Source organism: Micromys minutus (assembly GCF_963924665.1).
Source record: "Micromys minutus genome assembly, chromosome: 31".
NCBI classification, from domain to species: domain Eukaryota; kingdom Metazoa; phylum Chordata; class Mammalia; order Rodentia; family Muridae; genus Micromys; species Micromys minutus.
The window spans coordinates 9437942-9460685 of NC_137966.1; the positions used below are offsets into that span (position 1 = coordinate 9437942).

General features: G+C 46.0%; 1 protein-coding gene across 2 annotated transcripts in view; it reads left to right on the forward strand.

The window, feature by feature from the left end:
• The window catches only part of WWC1 (WW and C2 domain containing 1), a gene marked incomplete at its 5' end in the record, with an annotated part of 135079 nt that overhangs the window by 64365 nt on the left and 47970 nt on the right, over positions 1 to 22744 (forward strand). For both annotated transcript variants that reach the window (XM_080942462.1, XM_080942463.1), the window contains 3 exons: positions 4746 to 4949; positions 17885 to 17961; positions 19096 to 19175. In XM_080942462.1, coding sequence (XP_080798588.1) covers positions 4746 to 4949; positions 17885 to 17961; positions 19096 to 19175 — 361 coding nt within the window. The remainder of the gene's footprint in view (positions 1 to 4745; positions 4950 to 17884; positions 17962 to 19095; positions 19176 to 22744) is intronic.

The window sequence follows — 22744 nt, forward strand, 5'->3', positions numbered from 1 at the left end:
TCTTGTGAAAAGAAAAAACAGTTCGGAAGGCTTTTTGATAGAATCCGAAACTTCTCTCTGCTCCATCCGGCTCCTCAGTTTTAGATGCTGATGATTTCTTCTGAATCATTTCAGCATATCATTTCTGTAATATTTCCAGTCGAGTGTGTGTGTGTGTGTGTGTGCCTACTTATGTATGTTTATATACGTTTATGTTGACGAACGGCTTCTCTTCCCATTAAAGACTATCTGCACATTGTCATTTTGAGTATCTGAAGCTTGCTAGATACACATAGCATCTTCTGTAGATGCAGGTTCTTAGTAGATAAGGCGTGTGAGTCAGCCCAGTTTTATTTCTCGTGTGACCACAGTGTTAGATCTAAGGTGAATCTCTCCACTGTTGCTCTCTCCTTCTGGGACCCTGATGGGGGAATTGTTTGAGAAAGACAAAAAATTATGTTGTGGAGGAAGAAGTGGAGGAGGGTAGGGGAGAGATGTGTAGCTGAAGAGAGGTGATCTGTCTTCTTAGCCAAGACTTTGCCCTCTGTGATACTGTGGAGCTGGACAGGGTTTTCCCATCTCAGTGCGTCTTCAGAACCATACGATCCTCTTTATCAAGCAAGAGGAAGAGGAAATGGGCCAGGCAAAGTCCAAAGGCTGAGAAAGGCCACCAGCTTCTAACTGCCCTCTGCATCCTGAGCACACACTGTGGGCTGTGGGCTGTCACAGACTCTCAGCAGGCAGTGTCATCTTCAGTCCTCCCAGGGACCTGTGGCATATTATTAGGCTGATTATCTTCATCTTACTGAGATTTAGAGGAAGCCACTGGCTGCTCCACTCATAGATAAGACGTGTCTGAAGGCAAGCACAATGGTGCATGCTGGTAATCTCAACATTAAAAGGCTGAGAACGAAGGTTATGCATTTGGAGGCCAACTGGAAGACAGCTATGTGTTTTTCCAGGACAGCTTTGGACCCATCTCAACAAGGGGGAAAAGAGAAAACATGGCTGTACTGGGATTTGAACTGATACCGAAGAGTGGGGTTCATCTACTTCCCCTCTAAATCTCCTCTGCTTGATGCCACTGTCTTCTGGGGAAGTCACTGTGTCCAATTCTATCTAGTGCTCGCAGAGGCACACAGTAGGTATACACTTAACCCTTGCTAACTACAGAAGGGCCTGTGTGCACAGATGCATGAGAAAGTGGATGAGTGAGCGTATTGCTGCTGGCAACAGCGCACGGGAGGGTATCCGAGACAGCTAATGGCATTAATGGGCATTGTTGGGGACAGCAAAGGTTTTTATTAGCACTCATGATTGCATACTGGCTAATGAGAAGTAAATATGCCTAATTGAGTGTGTTTGGGGAGTGAGGTTAACGCTTGTAGAGCCGCATCAGATGCTTGGGTTAAACACTGATGGGCTGGATCCCTAATCAGCCCTTCCCTGTTTTCAAATTGCTGAGAGCATCCCCCTCATTAAAGTCTCGGGGCAGGAGTGGGGTTTTAATATGCTTCTGGGAGTTGCTGGAGAAACAGGAGGGAAGGGGGACCAGCAGGCTGTGGCGGAGTTAACTCTCCAGGGGATGATGGCAGAAGAGAGGTGTGTGTGCACACATGCTGAGGGTAATGAGATGGGACCAAGCAGGAGGAATGCTATCTGGTGGTTTAACCAGCTCACAGGCTCCTGCTTTTCCCTTTGATTTGGAAGTTGGATGGAAGACACTGTATCTGTAGATGGCAATATTGAGACAAATATGGGGTGTGTGTGTGTGTGTGTGTGTGTGTGAGAGAGAGAGAGAGAGAGAGAGAGAGAGAGAGAGACTACTGCAGCTTAAAGCTTTTATTGAACAATCTTACTCATTTGTTCTTGGGCAAAACTCTTCTCTAATCCTGTCTTAGATTTTTTTGTTTATTTGTTTGTTTGTTTGTTTGGGTTTTTTGATTGAAACAAATACTATGACCAAAAGCAACTTGCAGGTCAGAGGTTATTTCAGCTTACAGCCTACACGTCTATCATGAAATGAGATCGGGGAAGAAACTCAAGGCAGGAACCTGGAGGCAGGAACTGAAGCAGAGATCATGAAGGAGTACTGTTAACTGGATTATTCCCCATGGCTTGTTCAGTGCATTTTTTATAAAACAACCCAGAACCAGAACCACCTGCCCAGGGAAGGAAGGTACCACTTACAATGGGCTGGGACCTTCTACACCAATCATTAATCAAGAAAATGGTTTCACAGACTTTTCCACAGGTTAATCTATGGAAGCAATGTCTCAGTTGAGGTTCCTTCTTCCCAGATGAGTCCAGTTTATTTCAGGTTGACGTAAAGCTAACAAGCAGATCCATTGGGACTGGGCTCCACAACTCTGCATTTTGATTGGCTGCAGTTTTCTACAGTGGTCTCCGTCTGTTGCAGAGAGAAGTTTTCTTGATGAGGAGGCAGCATTGTTAGGGGTTAGGCTGATTTGGTAAATCAGTGGTTGCAGATTCTCCTCCCGTAACCGTGATTTCATTAGCACCGGGTGGTTAGCTAGGTTTCCAGTATCAGACATGGTTTCCCTCTTGTTGATTGGATCTTATCCAATTAGAGAGCAGTTGGCTACCACCAAGGTATGTGTGGCACTACTGCACCCTTAGGGTTGTTATGCCATGTGGGTCATTGATTTGCTCCGTAGGAATCATAGCTGGGTAAGATGCTGGTTGCCTCCTTTCTTTGGAAGCTTACATGGACCTGCTGGTCTTCTTACATATAAGCCAGTCTTCAAGGAGAGGACATTCAGGTCAAATCCAATTCCAGGGTCTCTTTTTTTTTTTTAGTTAATTTTCCCCCATAGATTTAGATTATTACTTGACTAGTTTTAGTTTGTAGCTGTCTGTACGGAAACGATGTTGCATATTCCCCAGATGTTCAACTGTTTGTTTGTTTTAAAGCAGTGGCTCTTCATGTTGTCACACTGTTGGAAAATACTGTGTTGCTAACTTTGTGAAAAAGCAGGCCTGTGGTGTGTATAAGAAACAGGAGGGATGGGTGTGGTGGCACACAGGCCTGTGATTCCAGCACAAGGGGTAGGAGAGGAAATGCAAAGTTCCTGAGTGTAGTAGTTGTATACACGCTGTGAATGTGGGTACGGGTAGAGATCTGGAGCTCAAGATGGGGTGAGGTGGCTCTCTATGTCTACAATAAACTAAGAGATGATTGAGGTGGCTGCCTTTCTGTGGGAAGAATGTGAGGAAGAAAAGTCAAGGAGTGGGTTGTACACTTTGTAGTGTTGCTTAACTGCCCAACTTCTTCATAACTTGATTCATGTTGACAACACATATAACTTTAGTAAAAACAAGAACTGGAGAAGAAAAAAGAAAGCCAGGATGATCTTGAAGTACCCACCTAGGTAGGGCATGGTCTTTTGTGAGGAACAGCCATGGCAGGGGGAGGGCTGGGTTGTAGGAGGGTCATTTTCGGGAATCACTAGTTCAGAATCAGCAGCATTTAACATGACACCAACAAGGGACCTTCTGAGTGCCTGGCTTCCCAAAGACCTCAAGAGTTGCTGGTACAATTGCTCCCCATATGGAAATGTGGTGGAAGAGGGAACTCTTTACCTCTATCCTTACCTCACACCATATGGGAAAACAAATTACAAATGGGCCACAACAACATAAAAGCTAAAATTATAAAACAGCTAAAAGAAAACACAAGCACAAACGGAGCCTGGTGTGGTCTGGTCACAGCACCAGATCCTTCATCTTTGCTAGAATTCTGAGATGTGAGAATTCCAGCATTAAAGAAGGTAGAGTGGACAACCACTTGAGACCAGAAACTCATGATCAACTGTGGGGGTGGGGTAAGGGGATGGAGATATGGAGGGGATGAGGGGTGGGGGAGGAGGGTGGAGGTATGGAGGGGATGGGGGTGGGGGAGGGGGAGAAAATATGGAGGGGGTGAGGGGTGGGGGAGGGGGAATAGAAATATGAAGGGATGAAGAAAAGGACGAATAATGAAGTAGGAGAAAATCTGAAACATTTTGAAATACACACATATATTTGGACAATATACAAAAAGCACTAACCATAAAGTATGGTAAGTTTAGCTTCATCAAACTAAAGCCTCCCCCCACCCAAAGATGCCTTTTTCCAAAGAAACTGACAGTGCGAAACAGAGATAAGGAGAAAATATTTGCACAGCACCCAGCGTTCGGACTATATGAAGGACTCGTACACCAGTAAGCACATATATATGCTTAGTATGTGCCATGTTTTTGTACAAACACATCACAACCTGGATTTTAAAAATTATTTTTATGATTAATTAATATGGGAGGAATTATTGGTCAAGGGTATTACTATTTTATGCCTCTGTTTCTAATTTATATTATTATACTATCCTATTTTATATTGCTAACAGAATGTCCATTCATGGTTTTAGAAACTGATTGTCTTTTCCTTTTACACTGAGCCATAGCAGATAGCCTTAAGCCTCTATTGTGGCCTTAACCTATTCCTTCCTTTGGTTGTTCTCAGACAGAACTCAGTGTTCAGTTGGAAAACTGATCTTGATTCATTTTTTGGTTGTGTGACAAATCCGGATGGAATTGCTTTGTGAGTTTAACCCATTTATATTTATTGGCTATAATATACTCATCAATATAAAATGATGAGTTTCTGCACATCATACTTTTGGGGTCCAGTGGTGGGTTCTGTAGCCCACCAACACAATAGGTACTTACTTGTATGGCACTGACACATTGCTCCGGGATCTCTTTCAGAAACCACCCAGATCGAGGATCCGAGGGTGCAATGGCGGCGGGAACAGGAGCACATGCTGAAGGATTACCTGGTGGTGGCCCAGGAGGCTCTGAGTGCACAAAAGGAGATCTACCAGGTGAAGCAGCAGCGCCTGGAGCTGGCGCAGCAGGAGTATCAGCAGTTGCATGCCGTCTGGGAGCATAAGCTGGGCTCCCAGGTTAGCTGTGAGTACCTTCCATGGGTGGGGCCATTGCCAGCATCCCGACTAGTACAGCAGGGACATCCACAGAGTCCTGTCAATAGCTTCTGTACGAAAATCTGCCCCTTTCCCTTCTCCACTACTTGTACGAAAGTCCGTACTCCCTCTTGTTCCTCCTGGTACTTGTTCTTTCTTTCCTTTGTTCTCTGGATGTGTATGCGTGCATGCATTATATGCACATGGATGTGCTGATACCGGCCATGGATTGGCTATCCTGCTCTATGACTCATCTTACTGTTAAGACAGAATCTCTAACTGGAGTCAGTCTGGTCAAGCTGCAGTGATCTTTGTTTCTCCTCCTCCTCCTTCTCCTCCTCTGTCTTCCCCAATTGCTGTAATCACAGGCACACACAGCAATACTCCACTTTTTACAACATCTTTGTCTTGGGGAAGAAAAAAAAAACAGTCACAGACATGGATGGCTAACAATGGTGGATGTAACACCTTAACAACAGCAGGAATATACTTTTAAAAAAAGATTTATTATTTTATACGTATGAGTACATTGTAGCTGTCTTCAGACACACCAGGGGAGCGCATGGGATTCTATTACAGATGGTTGTGAGCCACCATGTGGTTGCTGGGAATTGAACTCAGGACCTCTGGAAGAGCAGTCAGTGCGCTTAACCACTGAGCCATCTCTCCAGCCTAGGGATAAGCTTTTATTATTTTCTTTTTCTTTATTCCTCTCTCACACAATACTCCTGACTGCAGCCTCTTCTCGTTCTCCTCTTCCCACTCACCCAGGCCTCACCCCTCCACCAGACCTCTGCTCTTCCGTTTCCTTTCAGAAAAGAGCAGCCCTCCGGTGATATCACCTAAACATGGCAAAACAAGACAGCACGAGGCAACCCAGGAGGAGGAGAGCGGCCCCACGAACAGGCGAAAGGGTCACCGACACCCCCATTCCCATCGCTAGGAGTCCCACAAAAACCCAAAGCTAAACAGCCGTCGTATGCATGCAGAGTGGCTAGTGCAGACCCAGGCAGGCTCAGTGATGGCTGCTTCAGTCTCTGAGCCCTGTGAGCCCCACTTGGTTGATTCCGTGGTTGGGGTTCTCCCAGTATTACTCTTCTGGCTCTTACTGTGAGAGTTCTGCCTAGTGTTTTACTGTGGGTCTCTGATCTGCTCCCGTCGGCTGCTGGAGGAAGCCTCTCTGATGACTGGGGTAGGCACCAACGTAAGAGTACAACAGAATATCATTGGTTCATTTGTTTTTGTCTCCCGTGTTTGCCTCTACCTAGGTCTCAGCCATCTAGCTTCCGAGTCTTAGCTATTCAGGCAGTGCTGGCCATGGCCTTCCTCTCATGACGTGGGCCTCAAGTGGACCAATCATTGGCTGGCCACAACCATAAGCTCCCAGCCACCGTCGCCCCAGCACATCCTGCAGGCAGGACAGGTCGTGGCTTGAAGGTTTCTTGGCTGGTTAAGAAACCTTGGGAACCTAACCTGGTTACAGAAGGCTGGTTCAGATTCTCTATCCTCCATTACTAGGAGACCTAGCTAGGGTCAACCTCATGGTTCCAAGAAATTTCCACTGCATTAGGTTTCCATATTGCCCCCAAATGTACACCCCATTCACTCTCTCCCTCTGCCCCTCCCGGACCTGATACCTTCTGTTCCCGTCCTCACCTGTGTCCCCAGTCCACCCACAAAATCGATTCCATTCCTCCTTCCCAGAGAGATTCATGCATCCCCCTGAAGCCCTCCTAATGACATAGCGTCTCTGGAACTGTTGATTATAATGTGATTATCCTTTACTTAACAGCTACTGCCCACGTACCAGTGAGTAGATATCACGTGTGTCTTTCTGGGTCTAGGTTGCCACACTCAGGATGCTATTTTCTACCTCCATCCATTCGCCTGCAAATTTCACAGTGCCCTTGTATTCTAACAGCTGAGTAGTACTCCACCAAGTCAGTGTTCTTCACTCGAGGGACATCTAGTTTGTTTGCAGTTTCCGACGATTATGAATGAAGCTGCTGCTTATAAACATAGCCAAACGAGCGTCCTTGTGGCAGGATGGATCATCTTTTGGGTACATGCCCAAGAGTGGTATAGTTGGGTCTTGAGGGAGATCGATTCCCAGTTTTCTGGAAAACCACCATATTGATTTTCGTAGTGGTTGTCCAAGTTTTCACTCCCACACCGGGAGTATACTGGATGCTGTGGACAGAGGGCTTTGAAATATTTAAAATGGCAATCTTGTGTGTGTGTGTGTGTGTGTGTGTGTGTGTGTGTGTGTAGTTTTTGTTGTTGTGGTTTTAAGGTCTTCATGTTGCCCTTTATACTTTGATTTTTATGTATACGAGGGTTTAGCTTATGTGTGTGTGTGTGTATCACAAGCATGCCTGGTACCTGAGGAGGTCAGAAGAGAGTTCTTAATTACTAAGCCATCTCCCTAAGCCCTGGTTTCTGTTTGGGAGACAGGGTCTCATAATGTAGCTCAGGCTGCCCTTTAACTCACAGAGATCCACCTGCCACTGTCCCCTGGGATTGAAGACATGTACCACGATGGCCAGCATTTTGTACATCTTAAAATAATTACATTTTATCTTGTGTGTTTTATGTACGTATGTAGACACACTCATGCTATGATATGCCAGAGGCCAACTTACAAAGCATGGCTCTCTCTGTCCACCACATGGGTCTCAAGGATCGAACTCAGACTGTCAGGCTTGGAGGCAGGTGTCTTTACCCAGTGATTCATCTTGCTAGTGTCCTTCTCCCTCCTGAGGGAATGAGTGGGCTCTGTAGCCGAGAGTGTCTTTTAACCTAGCCAAGGCTAGCCTTGAGTTCCTCATCCTCCTGCTTCTACCTCTTAAGAATTCGAGGATTATAGCTGTGTGCCATTTCTGTATCTGCATTTACCTCCCAATTGCTGGGATTATTGACATGTGACTTTACATCTGCTATGCCACTACGTTTTATGAAGCAAATTCTTTTTATGTCTTTGGAGTATTTATTACATGCCAGGAACCTTTCTATAACATACATACATATACATATACATATACATATACATATACATATACATATACATATACATATACATATACATATACATATAATAATATGTGTGGTATTTTCAACAATTCTCATAGTGCTTCTGTTCAATTCAAATATTAATTAAAGCACCATTAGCTACTTAACAGATGAGGGAAGTACTTAGTCTCAGGATCACTAATGTACCCACAGTCTTAAAGCTGGTGAGAAAGTTATAACATGCAAACCAATCTGTCATCTCTGACACTTTGAGTATAAGCATGTGGCCATGGTGCCCATGCATCTGTGACCTGGTTGTGATGCCCTTGATTTGGGAGGTTCATTTAGCTAACAGGCTGGGGCCAGCCATGATGGACCAGTCGCTGTCCCAGAGCTCCCCCAGGATCTCAGCAATCTAGGTCCTACAACATGCTAGGGGGCTTCTGGCAAGGAGTCTGCCTTAGGTAGTGGTTTCTGCAATAGCACCATACCACAGCCTAGATAGCTTCCAACACAGTGTTTCTCCACAGATGCAGAGGCTGGACGTCGGTGATGAAGGAGGTGCCGGCACGGATAGGTACCCATGAGAACTCTCTTGGTTCACACGTGGCAGCCTTCTTGCTGTGAATTCACACACCACATGGCTTTCTGGTTTCTTTCCCAGGACAGCAGCCCATGTCTCAGGACCTCACTTAAGCCTGCCTACCTTCCAAAGGCCCTGCCTCCACCCACCCGACCCCCATCATTTTGTGTTGTGTTAAGTAATAAAAAATAAAAATAAAAGGAAATGGCACCATGCCACGCTAGCACCAGCTACTCTCTGGCCCCAGCAGAGTGGCTGCCTCCATGACTAGCCCCACGCAGAGACCGCACATCTCGAAGCTGTCTTGCTTACGGACTCTGCTCACATTCCCAGACATCCACCCCCTGTGGTTATAGACACAGTTCCCAGTAACCCGATAAAATCAAAGAGCTAGAGGCCTGTAATTCATCAATCAGATTTACATCAGTAAGTTCTCACCCCACAAAACGTCCACACAATAAACTCAGAGCAGATTGATATTGATATAAACTGCCCACCTAGAAAAGACAAATGGTCCTGTAATCATCCGACCCTTATAAGATATTCATAACTACCTGTGGCTGTTCAACACCACACGGATCTGGGTCCTCCTTCTCTTCCTCCATTTTCCTTTCTTCTCCCCGTCTTCCCCCCTCCCCTCAAAAACTCTCAGCCCGTCCTCTTTTTCTACTGTCCAATCACAGGCTCTAGCTTTGTCTTTCACCTGCCCTCACCTGCTTACAGACAGCAATTTACATTTTGGAAGTTAGGACTTTATACAGGAAGTTGGGAACTCAGTGCACAGTAATATCATTTCCACTGTCCTGAAATGGAAATACTATTTGTGATGGTTTGTATATGCTTGGCCCAGGGAACAGCACTATTAGGAGGTAGAGCCCTGTTGGAGTAGGTGTGTCACTGTGGGTGTGGGCTTTAAGACCCTCATCCTAGCTGCCTGGAAGCCAGTCTTCTCCTAGCAGCCTTCAGATGAAGATGTAGAACTCTCAGCTCCTCCTGCTCCATGCCTGCCTGGATGCTGCCATGTTCCTACCTTGATGATAATGGGCTGAACCTCTGAACCTGTAAGCCAGCCCCAGTTAAATGCCATCCTTATAAGAGTTGCATTGGTCATGGTGTCTGTTCACAGCAGTAAAATACTATGTCAAGTTTAGTGCTGGCAACTGTTGATGACATATTGGTGGCTCTGAATATGGTGTGTGTTTTCAGCTTTTGCTAGTGTTTCTAAACATTATTTGTTGATTTTTTTTTTTTTTTTTTTTTTTTTTTTTTGGGAAGGTGTGGAGGTGAGGGGTTCTGGGGATCAAACCTAGGTCCGTGTGTATCCTAGACATGCTCTATATCCCTAGCCACATTGAAGAGTTACTGTGAACTGAGCCCACTAATAACTAGGCAGAAGGATGAGTGAATAATCACAGGTGGATCTGGTCATGAATGGTGGAGCATGCCCATAAGCCCTGCTACTGCAGAGGATAAGGGGGAATTACAACTTTGAGGCTAGTCTGGGCTACATAATGATTTCCTTTCTTCTTGGGACTCAGTACTAATTTCTAAAAGGGGAGCAGGCATCTGTAGAACTCAGTGATTGAGTGCTTGTCTAATGCATGCAAACCCTGTGTTCTGTCCCCAGTACAAAACAAACAAACCCCTGGGTGCTCTAGGTAAAGGATGTATCAATCTCCGACGTTGTTCTTGGATCTGTGGGTAGAAACTTGCTAAAATTCAAGGTCAGAGGGGAAAGAGACTCAAATGCACTGAGAGTGAAAAGTCTTGTGAGGAAACACTGTGGTAACGGCTGGCAGCCATGGAAAGCCGTTCTCAGAAGGCCTGGGCGCACACACCTGTTGCTATAACACTGACCGTGGGAGAGCATACCTAACCACACTCAGACTCCTTACGTGTAACTGTGAAAATGTTATTAGTCCTTTTCTGATGAGTCCACAGCAAGGTTTTTAGCTACAGTGCCACTGACACTTGAAGCAGCACAAAGGATGTCCTGCATGTGGAAGGATGGTCAGCATCATTCTGGTCTCTGTTCACTAGGTACCAGCAGGACCCCTTCCTTGCAAGTTGTAACGAACAAAATACATTTCCAGACACCTTGGTATCACAGAGAAAACAAAATTGGCTCCATTTGAAAGCCACTGGTCTAGGGAAAGTACCCAGTACAATTTCCATAGAAACATGTTAATGGCTAAGTAAATATCCTCATCAACATATAACTTCATGGTTAAAGTGGAACTTGTCTCAAAGTCCCAAGCTAGATTGAGAGGATTTACATTTTATTTTTTATGTGCATGTGTGTATGTGCACCTATGAAGGCCAGTCAGACTTGACAGCAAGTATCTATTTGCCAAGCCATTCTATCTGTCCAGATGTTTAATATTTTTATACCAATCAATTAATCCATTTGTATATGCGCCCGTGAAAGTGTGTGCATGCACGTGGGCAGTGTACATGTGTGTGAATGGGGGGGGGGGGAGTATGCCTGAGTGTGTGAAGAAACCAGAAGAGGCTCTCAGATACCTCAGTACTGGAATTACAGACATTTGTGGGATGTCTAGCTTATTATATACATGCTGAAATGTAACTTATGTATGTTTAGGGGCATTCTCATGAAGTAGCTCTGGCTAGCCTTGAACTCACGATGTAGACCGTAGATCACAGAGATGCACCTGCTTCTGCCTCTGAAGTGCAGCGATTAGAGGCTGGCGCCACCATACCTGGTCCCATGTAATGTTTTCAGGGGCAGCACCAGAGACAGACTGTCTGCCAGCTCTATAACCTTTTAACTTCTTGGTCTTTTTTTAATGTGCACAACACTGATAACAGTGCTTTCTGGGGGACTTTATGGGATGTTAACTACTTGTCTATTCATCAATAAAGTTATATTATTCTTTATTACTACTGTGAATGAATTTTCACAGGTCCCTGGCCCAAAGACCTTCCCTAACCTATAAAACCAAAGTGTAAAATGTTCCCAAATCTAGAATTATTTAAGTCTCACTGTAACACCACATGAGCGATGCCATGCACAAAGGTACTTAAAAAATTGTCTAAGTGACTTTCAAGCCAGATGGCACGTTATCTTTAATGCCAGCACTCCGGGTCAATCTAGGTTACAGAGCGAAACCCTTCTTCAGAATAAGCAAATAGATACAATCAGTTCACACCAAACACGAACACATTTCAGTCCCATCCCGGGAGATGTCTCCTTATGTAAATGCAAGCATTTCAAAATGCAAAACCTCTGAAACCTGAAACCGATCCAGCCCCACACATTTCCAACAGGGATGCTCTGCCTTTAAATACACAGCCAAAGACAGGAAGCAAGTTCTTCAGCTCATTAGTACAACTCTCAGACTTCCCCCCAAAAAAACTGAGCCCGCCTCAGAGGCCACCTCTGAGGTCATATCAGCCAGCTAGATTTGAGAGCCAGATGAGCCAGGAATTGGCAACTCCCGAGCCTGATGATTCCAGTTAAAGGATACCTCCAGAGCCTCATCTTCTTCTTCATGTAGGTTTTATAAGTCTTCTTGAATAACAGGCTGGTGAGGCCACATGCCTGTCCTCTAACTCGGATGGCCTGCTGGGGCTTGTGAAGATTTCATCATTTGGCCTTGACTGCTCTATATACCAGTCGCAGGTGGGGCCATACCCTGGGATAGACTTTATCATCAACCTGCTGGTGTGATCTCCAGGCCCGTGGGGGAAGCAGGAAGAAACAAACATTTATTGTGCACCTACTGTGTGCTTGGAAAGCAATAAGCAAGGCCCTCCACTTACACCTTCTTGCAAGGTAGTGTTGTTGCTATTCTATGGGCAAGGAAACTGAGGTCCCAGAAAGGCAAGTGGCCGTCGGTCTCCAGAGTCACACCTCTGCAGGATTGCAGGTGTCTGGATACCCAGGCAGGTCTGATCTAGAAATCTTCATTCCCTTCATTTAAGGCAAGTTCACAAGCCACACGTCAAGGTTCCTGGCCTCCATCTGGGTCCTCCCAGCCTGAAACAGATGAACCCTTGGGAGATCTGCATCCTTTGAGGCCTTGCCCTGTTCATTCCCCTCTCCAGATTTTGATTCCCAAGTGAAAAAAACGAATCACTGGGACACCAAAGTTAAAATACCAGCAGGAGGGCTGAGGTGGCTCAGCATGTAAAAGTGCTTTCTGACAGTGTACTGGCCTGGTGTCCCCTTGACGCGAGCCAGAGTCATCAGAGAGGAGGGAACCCCAGACGGGAAACTAAGATCAGACTGTAATAAGTTTATAGGACATTTTCTTAGTGATGAATGCCACCCCTGGATGGGTGCTATAAGAAAGCAAGCTGAGCTCCTCCATTGGGGAGCAAACCAGTAAGGACATTGTCAGTTCCTGCCTCCCGACGTCCCCAGTGATGGGCTATACGTTGTAAGAGAAAATAAACCTTTTCCTTCCCCAAGTTGCTCAGTCATGGTAGGTTTTGTTTGTAAGTGGAATAATAAGGGTACAAAGCAGATGATCCTCTACCTGGACAGCCTCCGAGGAGGGAAGATGAACAAAAAAGAGGGAAACTTATAGCTCTGTTCTTATGTAGAACGTAGAACACTGTATGGCAGCAGCTAGCTCTGGAAACAGCCATGAAGAGAAACGTGGTCTTGAAAGATGGTCTGAGGGCTGGAGAGATGGCTCAGTGGTTAGAGCACTGACTGCTCTCCCAGAGGTCCTGAGTTCAAATCCCAGCAACCACATGTTGACTCACAACCATCCGTAATAAGACCTGGTGCCCTCTTTTGGTGTGTCTGAAGACAGCTACAGTGTACTTACATATAATAAATAAATCAATCTTAAAAAAATAAAAAAGATGGCATAGCCAGGTGATTACCCATCTCTTACCTGAAGGTATGTACTATATAGTTCCTGAACTGAAAGGTTCAAACTACCAGGCAGGTTCAAAGCCAGGACATAGCATGCTAAATGTTATTATTTGGTCACAAGCACAGGCTTTGGAGAACTCAACCCTCATATTTGGTGCCCAGAATGGTGGCAGTCCTATCCCTACCAGGCTGGATAGAACTCTGGGAGACCTGGCCAGAAGAGAGATATGAAGAGAGAAAAGAAATGGAAAGACACAGATATTGGGGAATTCCTGGGTGAGACAGCCCACAAAATCACGGACCTCGAGGTGTGATTAGTTCCCAGTCTTTAGCACATGCAGGTGCTGAGACTCCAGATGTCCTTGTGGCAAAAGAAATAGACTGACCACACACGAAGGAGAGTCTCGGGGGAAGTAGGAAGTACTCAGCAGACGATCTCAGCAGAAGCTACCAAGGCACGAGGCAAGATTAGGGAGCTGTATTTCAAATCAAGGAGCCTTCCAAGATTCGAGTGTTGTTTTAGAAATCAAAACATGAGAAATAACAGCTACATTGGAAGACTGGAAAACCGAACCAAGGGAATCTTCTAGGGAGCAGAGCCAAAAATGCAGTGAGATTGGCAACAGGAGGGAAAACAGAGCGCTGGTGCCGAAAGCCTATCCCAGATCAGAATGTATCTTCCAGCTCTGAGGAAACACAGGAAAAAGCCTCCATGAAATAATTTGGCAGAAATTCCCAGAACCAGAGGAGGGTTTTCACATTGAAAGTCAACACACACATCCAACCATTTGGGAGTTTGAAAACCCCAGGAAGAATGAAATGTCCTACAGGCATCTGGAGGGAATATCAGGTCACTCCAAAACGATCGGGATTCAAGTTGTTCCTCCGTACCTCTCCTCTACGCTGCAGAGCTAGACCAGGGAAGCCATTTCTGTCCTAAAAACCCCTGTAACTGCAAATGTATCTATAAGTATAGAGTAGAAAAGATATTTCGAGACGTGGGATTTCAAAACTTTTGTTTCCTTCCTGTCTTCTGAATGTGGCAAAGAGGACAGGGTACTGGGGCATCATAAAGCTGGAGCCCATGGGTGCCGGGAGGGTATTTGGATAATGCAGAATGTGAAGTTGAGTTAGTAGTGTGTTTGTAGACACTGAGCTAGTGTGAAAATGGTGATTACAAACTCTAGAGAGGACAGAGCGAAAATGGACCGAAAGAGGACGAGGAAATGAAATCCTACTGACTGACTTTGCCCTGCATCATTTTCAGAGTAAAGAGAAAGAGGGCAGGCACTGAAGGCAGCTTTAACCAAAACTGGGATGTGTTGGGAATATGTGCTGGTGAGAGAGGGGCGAGCGTGTGCTGTGGGCTGGGAAAAGAAGAGAAACTAAAGTTATCATCCCTTGGGGGAGGGGTACACGAATGCATAATGCCTGAAACCAAACCAGATTGAGGCCTACCACTGCATGTGTGTTACTGGGACACAGAGGTGGATGGGTATAAAAAGCTCTAGGTGAAGGGCTGGGGGTGGGGCTGAAAGAGAGAGAGGAGAGAGAGAGAGAGAGAGTTGTAAGCCACCATGTGGTTGCTGGGATTCGAACTCAGGACCTCTGGAAAAGCAATCAGTGCTCTTAACCACTGAGCCATCTCTCCAGCCTAAGACCTGTTGGGATATGAAGTCCTTTCCATGGAAGGGAGTGAAGGGGTGCACACGCAGAGTATAAAGAAGCTGTCTGTGTCCTGAGCCCTGTCACCTTGACTGTGTTCCTCTGTGAAAACCTGTTCAACTGTATACATGTGCCATATAGGGTGTGTGTGTATTTATTAACTTAAAAAGCTGCATTGTGCACACCCTAGGATTATATATGTCTTACTATAGCTGGCTCATGGAGGTCTTTTTTTTTTTTTTAAAAGGAAGGAAGGAAAAAAACTAAGTAAAATTTTTACCTAAAACATATTCAGCAGGCTGTATTCCATTTCGGCAGCTTTGTGTATAAATTGTGCATTTCATAAGAATTCTCCAAAGAGTAAGAATTCAAGTCTTTGACAGCACCATTGGTAGGAATCTGTTCTTTTCTTTGGCTTCCTTGGCTTCCGGAATTTTTGAGCATGCCCAAGGGATGCTAATGCATCTCACAAGGACTTACCCCAGAATCACCTTTGCCCAGCCCGGGTCAGGAACTGCCATTTCTGACAGGTCTTCAGACTGTTACCAATGTCTCTCCCACAGTGTGAGCGCTGTTTCCTGTAGCCCAGCTTCATGATCATCGGGGATTGGCAGACCGTGATGCTTAAGATAGGCAGCCCCCTCTGATGACCTTTCTGCATAGATCTCCATCTTATTTCCACCCTGACAACTTCTCTAGGCTCTTCAGCCTGTTCTTACCATCCGCCACAGATAACAGATGGTGTTATCTTTGAAATGCTGGGGAGTACCTCTTTGGAGAATATGCTTAAGCCCAATTCTAGCTCTGTACCCAGCCAGGCCCCTCCCACCAAGCCCACAGCAGAACTGAAGAATTGGAAGGCAGGAGCTGATGACACCCCCTGAGCACCCAAGTCCTTGTTCCATGCCCAAAGGCCGGGAAGCCCTCCCCAGCCCTGCTTGTCTCTTGTAACACCCAGACCTCATCACCCTGCTCATCACCGTGAGCTTTGCTGCCCACTGGCACCTCATCTGCTGATATACAGAGTGGTTTTTCTCATTTTCCAAACTAACTCTCCATGTGTGTGATCAAAAGCGCCCCCCCCAAACTATTTGAGCGAAATTCAAGCATCAGCTTCTCCCTTCATTACTGCCGCGCACGAAGAATTGGCTGGAAAAGCCTGTTCTCAGCTTGTTCGGGTTCTTACCGAGGTGCTCAGACCTCCAAGAGTGGGAGGAGAGGTGAACTAGCTCATCCAGTGTGATTCGGGACACCCCAGAAATACCTTATACCGAGAAAAACCGTTCAACGGTGGGGACTTGATGATTCTCATATCTAGACATGTTTCCCTGTTCCAACAACTCGGACACGCAGAGCCAGGTCTGTGGTGACTGAGGATGGGTTAGGGAGCTTCTGGTATGTGGTGATTTCTTTTTGTCTTCTTTTCTTCCTTGAAGTACATCACACTGTGTGTGTTCTCTGTCATAAATCACAAAAACATAGATACTTGTAAGAGACTGTGAGAAAAGATGTTTTTGAGATAGGGTTTCTCTCTGTAGCCCCGGCTATCCTGGAACTTGCTCTGTAGAACGGGCTGGCTTCGAACTCAGGGATTCTTCCGCCTGTTTCTGCCTCCCAAGTACTGGGATTAAAGGCATGTGCCACCCCTGCCTGGCAGGTGGTGAAATTCTAACTTTCTAGAACTGTAGCTAAGCATTAGGAGCTTTACTTAGGATAAAGATAATTATTCTAAAGTGGTGTCATTATGGGTTTGTTATTTTCTTCTCAAATGTACATTGATACAAAAAATTAGCTTTTTAGAGTCTTTATTAGAGAAGTAGATATTTATGTTAGTAAATATGAAAAAGACAACAAAAACCAGAAAGGTGGAAATTAGTTACATTTATCATACACCCCTCCGGACAGCAGTGTTAACCAAGGGTCTCACCCCTGCCAGGCATGTAGCTTCTCCTGTCTTCATAGCGACACGTCTATGGGTCGGTTTATCAACGGTACATTGGCATCATTTAGCTCTTCTGTGCATTTGTTTGTCAGCTGAGTTTCATGGACCAGTGGCATGTGTCAGGTATTTCTCATGTCACTCGGTGGCTTTCTACATCGTGGTTTTTCCATTGTGTACGTTACTTTTGTAAGTGAGGGCACGGTAAAGAATCCACCAAGATGGCCGTCCCATGAGTTGGCAGTAAGGGTTTTTTTTTTTAATCATAGATAAGAGGGGGAGGGAGAACATTCAGAAACATCTGTAAGAGTTCCGAGCAGAAAAAGCAGCAGACCAGACCTGCCCAAGGCTGTCTGCCAGAGAACAAGAACAGCAAGGGGAGAGGAAAACCTCATTGTCATAAAGGAAATGGGAAGTTGTGGGTCTGTGTGCCGAAGGCCCCACTCAGAGATCTCCGGTCAGGGACGGGGAGCTACATCTGAAACACCCCGGGAGCTAGCATAGTGGGCACATAGGAAGAGCCAAGTGGCTAGCACGTGCTTTGAGGTGCAGAGCAAGTCCTTATGAATAGGGCGTTAGCTTGGTGCACACCATAGGTACAAGTCTGTAGAGGGTCAGATGCCCCATCAGCCAGAGGAAGGAGAGATAGGGAAGTGTGAGCCCAGCCAAGGGTATCATTTCTGCACATATTACTAACCGTATCATTCTCAATAATCTGTGTGCCGTATTGATTTAACAAACCCCCTTTGTGGGACATTTAAGCTGTTCGTGGTTTTTGAGTCCGGTCTCTCCAGGTTTATTCAGATGGCCGGGGTCAGCCAACTTCACTGTGTTTCCTCACCTGAGATCTTCTTTTTTTTTTTTTTTCTTTTCTCACAGTGGTCTCTGGATCCTCATCCAGTTCCAAGTATGACCCTGAGATCCTGAAAGCTGAAATTGCCACTGCAAAGTCCAGGGTAAGAATCTTGAGAGCATCCTCACTGACCATAAACTAGCCAACCCTCCGGGCCACTGCAGCCAGGCTCACCGGGCCCCTGTGATAATAGTAACAGTGGTGGTGGTCTCAGTAATGGTGTTAGCAGTTTCCTTGACAGACATTCATCTCACGACCTACCATTACCCCTTGGAAGTAGCAAATGCCGTTCTCTTCTGCACTTTAAAGAAACGGGGATCAAGAACCTCACCCGAGGAAACAAGAGCCCTCGGCAGACATTTTAGTTTGGTGTCCTCTTATTCCTCCTAGTTTCTGCCCGCTCTGTACCATCTTAATTCTTGATTGCTCCAGGGGATAGGGATCATCACCCCACTTTACTAAGGTGGAAACTAAGGTGCCGTGGTTAAGTGGCTTGTTCAGACTGGATTTTTTTTTTTTTTTTTTTTGAACACGGGTTTCCCTCGGGTCTGAGTAATTTCCACATACAAAAACAGAAATGGGGGGAAGTGGACTGAGGAGGGATGGAATATGGGGGGAGGGGGCTAATAGGCTGAGCCATCCTGTTTTTTCAGCTCTAGTATGCCACATCTATACCAGCCCCACCCCCACCCCCACCCCCATGTTTCTAGATGTCAGGTGTTTAGGGAAAGAACTATATATCAAGGCTTAGTATATGACATCTCCCAGATCTCAGTCAGAAGCTCTTCACTGAAAGTTCGCCAGCACTCCACAGGCCAAAACTCGGTCTGCAAGTGGGCTTTGGCGCTTGGCCACATCTTGCCTCTAAAGTTATGTCATTGTCTCGCACCTCCATGCAGAGTACTCTCAGGTCTGTCACCAGCCTTAAGCTGAGTGTGGCCCAAGTGATAACTGTTGTCCCCACTCATCAGGAGGGGCAAGGAGGGGCCATGGTGCAGAAGAGATCCCATAGCTAAGAGGTGGGAAGGCCTAACTATCTCAGGCAACTGCTGGTTACTGCCTGTTTCACTGGCTCAGAGACTGGCCAGCAGGACCTTTAGGGACACTGGCTGGGTGAAGGGAGGGTTCTGTCACTTACTGTGCCCAACAGAAACGGGCAGCTCCAGAGACTTCTGGGTTCCCTATATCCCCAAACCCACCTCTGACTCCTTCCTCTGTGTGGTCCCTTGCTACCCAGGTCAACAAGCTGAAGAGAGAGATGGTCCACCTGCAGCATGAACTACAGTTCAAGGAGCGTGGCTTTCAGACCCTGAAGAAGTAAGTCTGCCCCACAGCACAGGGCAAGGTCCACCCCTGGTCCCCACCTGCTCTCTGCCCCTCCCTTCTCAAGATGCATCTCTCATAATCCTATTCAAATTCTTTTCCACTGGCATCTATGAGAGATGCTATCACCCAAGGGTGGAGGTGAACTGAGCTCTCTCAAACCCTGGAGCTCTTGTCATGATCCAAGCTCCTAAACCCGTTAAGCTCAGCCAACTCTTACTCCTCGGTCCTAGAAGCAAGTGTTTTGTGCTAGCTCAATTCTGCTAGTTGACTATGAGACTGTCAGACACAGACAAAGCAAACTCTTTCGTCCCACGGCCCCTAAAGTAAGCCACTACTTTGTTTGGTTTGGTTTGGTTTGGTTTTAACTATATCCCCATTTACATAGATGAGGAAGCTGAGCCATATATAAAGTGCTCAGTAAATACCAGCCTATAATTATGGCCTTTATATCTTTTATTAATATGTCGATATGTGTGTGATTTATATATGCATACATGTTAACCATATCTTTAAACCAGATTCTAACCTCATTCCAGCCAGGGGTTATACTTTATGTTCCTTGGTAATTTTTAATGAACACCAGAGACAATTCAGGGCAATCGTGTGAACACAGACATTCCTATCTTTGAACTTTTAAAACCCAGTGTCTGTGTGTAAACTCCAGAAACTTCGAAGCATAGTTTAAGGCTGTTCATTCCCCCACGTCAAGAGCTCTACATCAAACTTCCCAGGATTCTCAGATCCTCCACAAACCTGTTTTACCACATTGTCACAGTGTAGCAATTGTCACAGTGTAGCAGCATTGAAAGTTTTTGTCCTTAGGTGAGCTGACAATGAAACCCTAAAGACAACCCTCCCCACCCCTCCCTTTCCCTCCAAGTTTGATAGCTGAACCAATGGGACTCCTTTGCAGCCTGGTTGCCCACAGTCCTTCACTAGAAGGAGCAGGCTTCCAATATTATAGAGCGAAGGAAGACACCTGCTCTAATGCATACCTGGGCAGAGAGGGTTAGGAATATATTCACGAGGCATAGGGCCAGGGTTCAAACCCCAGGTACCTGGGACCTTAGAAAATAACCTGACCCTTCTGAGTTTTGATGGCATCATCCGAAAAGTCCATGGTTGTCAGAACTGAGCTAGAAAACCCCTGTCAGGGTGTAACAGAGCCTGGCCCATATTAGAAGTTCAGGGAGGAGGATGGGAGAGGCTCGCTAGTTAGTTGTCTTCTTAGTCCCAGGACTCTGTGACACAAACCCAAACTTGTTGCTTGGTAGGCATCCCTGACCTCACAGCTGCCTCATTTCATTCTCTTTATCTCATTGAGAATAGTTTGCATTGTACCCCATGTTGTTGATGAAGGCATTGTCAGTGTTGAAAACAATATGCAGAAGGTCACCTCAACCAGCAAGGTCAGAATCAGGACCAGAACCCAAGAACATTTGGGACTTTCTTTATGTACTCAAGGAGTCACAGTAAAGAAACTGCCGACATGACCTTTCCATCCTTAGGGGAAGGTTTGTTTGGGGAATAAGAGAAAGTGTCCAGAGGCATCCGGAAGAGTTGAGAGCAGAGACGAAGGAAAGCAGAGAGGACATGGTGAGGGCTAGAAGCAGGAGAGTGAGAGAGAATAGTTGAGATAATGAGTTAGCATGAGCCAGCGATTAAGGCATGGTGAGAAAGCGTGAGGACAGCTGGGGATGGCGAATGGGTGGGTGGGTGGATGGATTGGTGGGTGGGTGGGTGAATGAATGAATGTGATGGATGGGTGGGTAGGTGGATAGATGTGATGGATGGGTGTGGGGGGGTGGCTGGCTGAATGGATGCTGGATGGATGGGTGGTTGGATGGATGGATGAATGGACGAACAGGTGGATGAATAGATGGATGGACGTATGGACGAATGGATGGACGGACGGACGGGTATGTGGATGTGATGATTGGATAGATGGATGGATGGATGGATGGATGGATGGATGGATGGATGGATGGATGGATGGATGGATGGATGGATAGATAGGTGACTGAATAGATGGGTGGGTGGATGGATGGATGGATGGATGGATGGATGAATGGATGGATGGGTAAATGGATGATGGATGAATGGACAGACGGGTGGATGGATGGACGGATGGGTGGATGGATGGATGAGTGGATGGATGAGTGGATGGATAGGTGGGTGGATGTATGGATGGGAGGCTGAATGGATGAATGGGCGAGTAGATGGATGGACGGACGGACAGAATGTAAGAGCTAGTGAGAGAGGATAACTAGAGATAGAAGGTGGGTGGACAAATCACGTGGATTGTGAGGAGTATGAGCTGCTGTGGGGAGAAAGGACCTGATGTGGAACAGGTACTTGTGGTACTGAGGGAACTTAGAGGCCAGCATGAGCTCTGATGTGCTGATAGACCCCACAAGTAGCCATATGTTCCTTCTGCCTGAAGTAAGGGAAATAATTCATTTCAGCAGACAGGAACTGGTTTCACAAGTTCCTAAGGAATGCTTGCTTAAGCTGTCCTTTCTAATCGATGAACTACCTGAGACCTAATAGAACCCAGGGGCTATTTGCATGCTAGGTGTGTGTTCTAGCCATTGAGAGACATCTAGCCCTTGTCTTATTATTTTTTGATTTGGATTTGGATTTTTTTTTTTTTTGTGCCCAAGAATTGAACCCCACCAGTACTAAGTAAGTCTGTCCTCCACAGTCTACACCTACAGTTCAGAACTGTTGGGTTACTATCATTATTGCGGTGCTTGGAGAGTTATTGGATTTTGAAAATCACATGTCAGTCCCTCTCTGGACACTACCCTAGATAATCCTGTCCCCAGACCCAAAAAGCATAAAGCCCCTTAGTGCTGTATTATTGCTTTTGTTCAGGGTCTGGGAAGAGATGACTCAGGAATTCCCATCTGATAGTCTCTAGTGTCTACAGAGCCTGGGAACGGTGACCTTCACTCTCCAGGAGTAATTTAGGGCGTTTCCAGAGTCACCATTACACAGAGACCGACATGCAGGTCTTCCGCTGAGAGCAGACATGTCTGCTTCCATGACGGCAGTGGTCCAGCCAAGAGCTGTTGAGCCACCTATGTCTAAGAATCCGTGAGCCTGATTCATACTCAGCAACGAGAGGTTATCATTTTGGTTTGTCTCATCTTAAAAGTAAAGAAAAGAGAGCTGAAGAGATGGCTCAGCGGTTAAAAGAACCGACTGCTCTTCCAGAGGACCTGGGTTCAATTCCCAGCAACCACACGGCTCACAACCATCTGTGAGTCCAGTTCTAGGGGATCTGACAACCTCCCACAGACAGACATGCAGGCAAAACCAGAACTGCACATAACATAAAAACAAATACACAATTTTTTAAAGAAGGAAAGAGAAACGTTGATGAAAACCAGAGGAAATCTTTCAAAGACAATGAAGAAAAAAAATCAAAACCAAAACATGGGAGCCTTGGGCCTGCAGCTTAACCCCTTGTGAACGGGAGAGAGTTAAGACTCATGATATCACTTTGGATGGGGGGGAGGGGAGGACATTCCACAAAGCCCCTTTGCCAGAGTTGT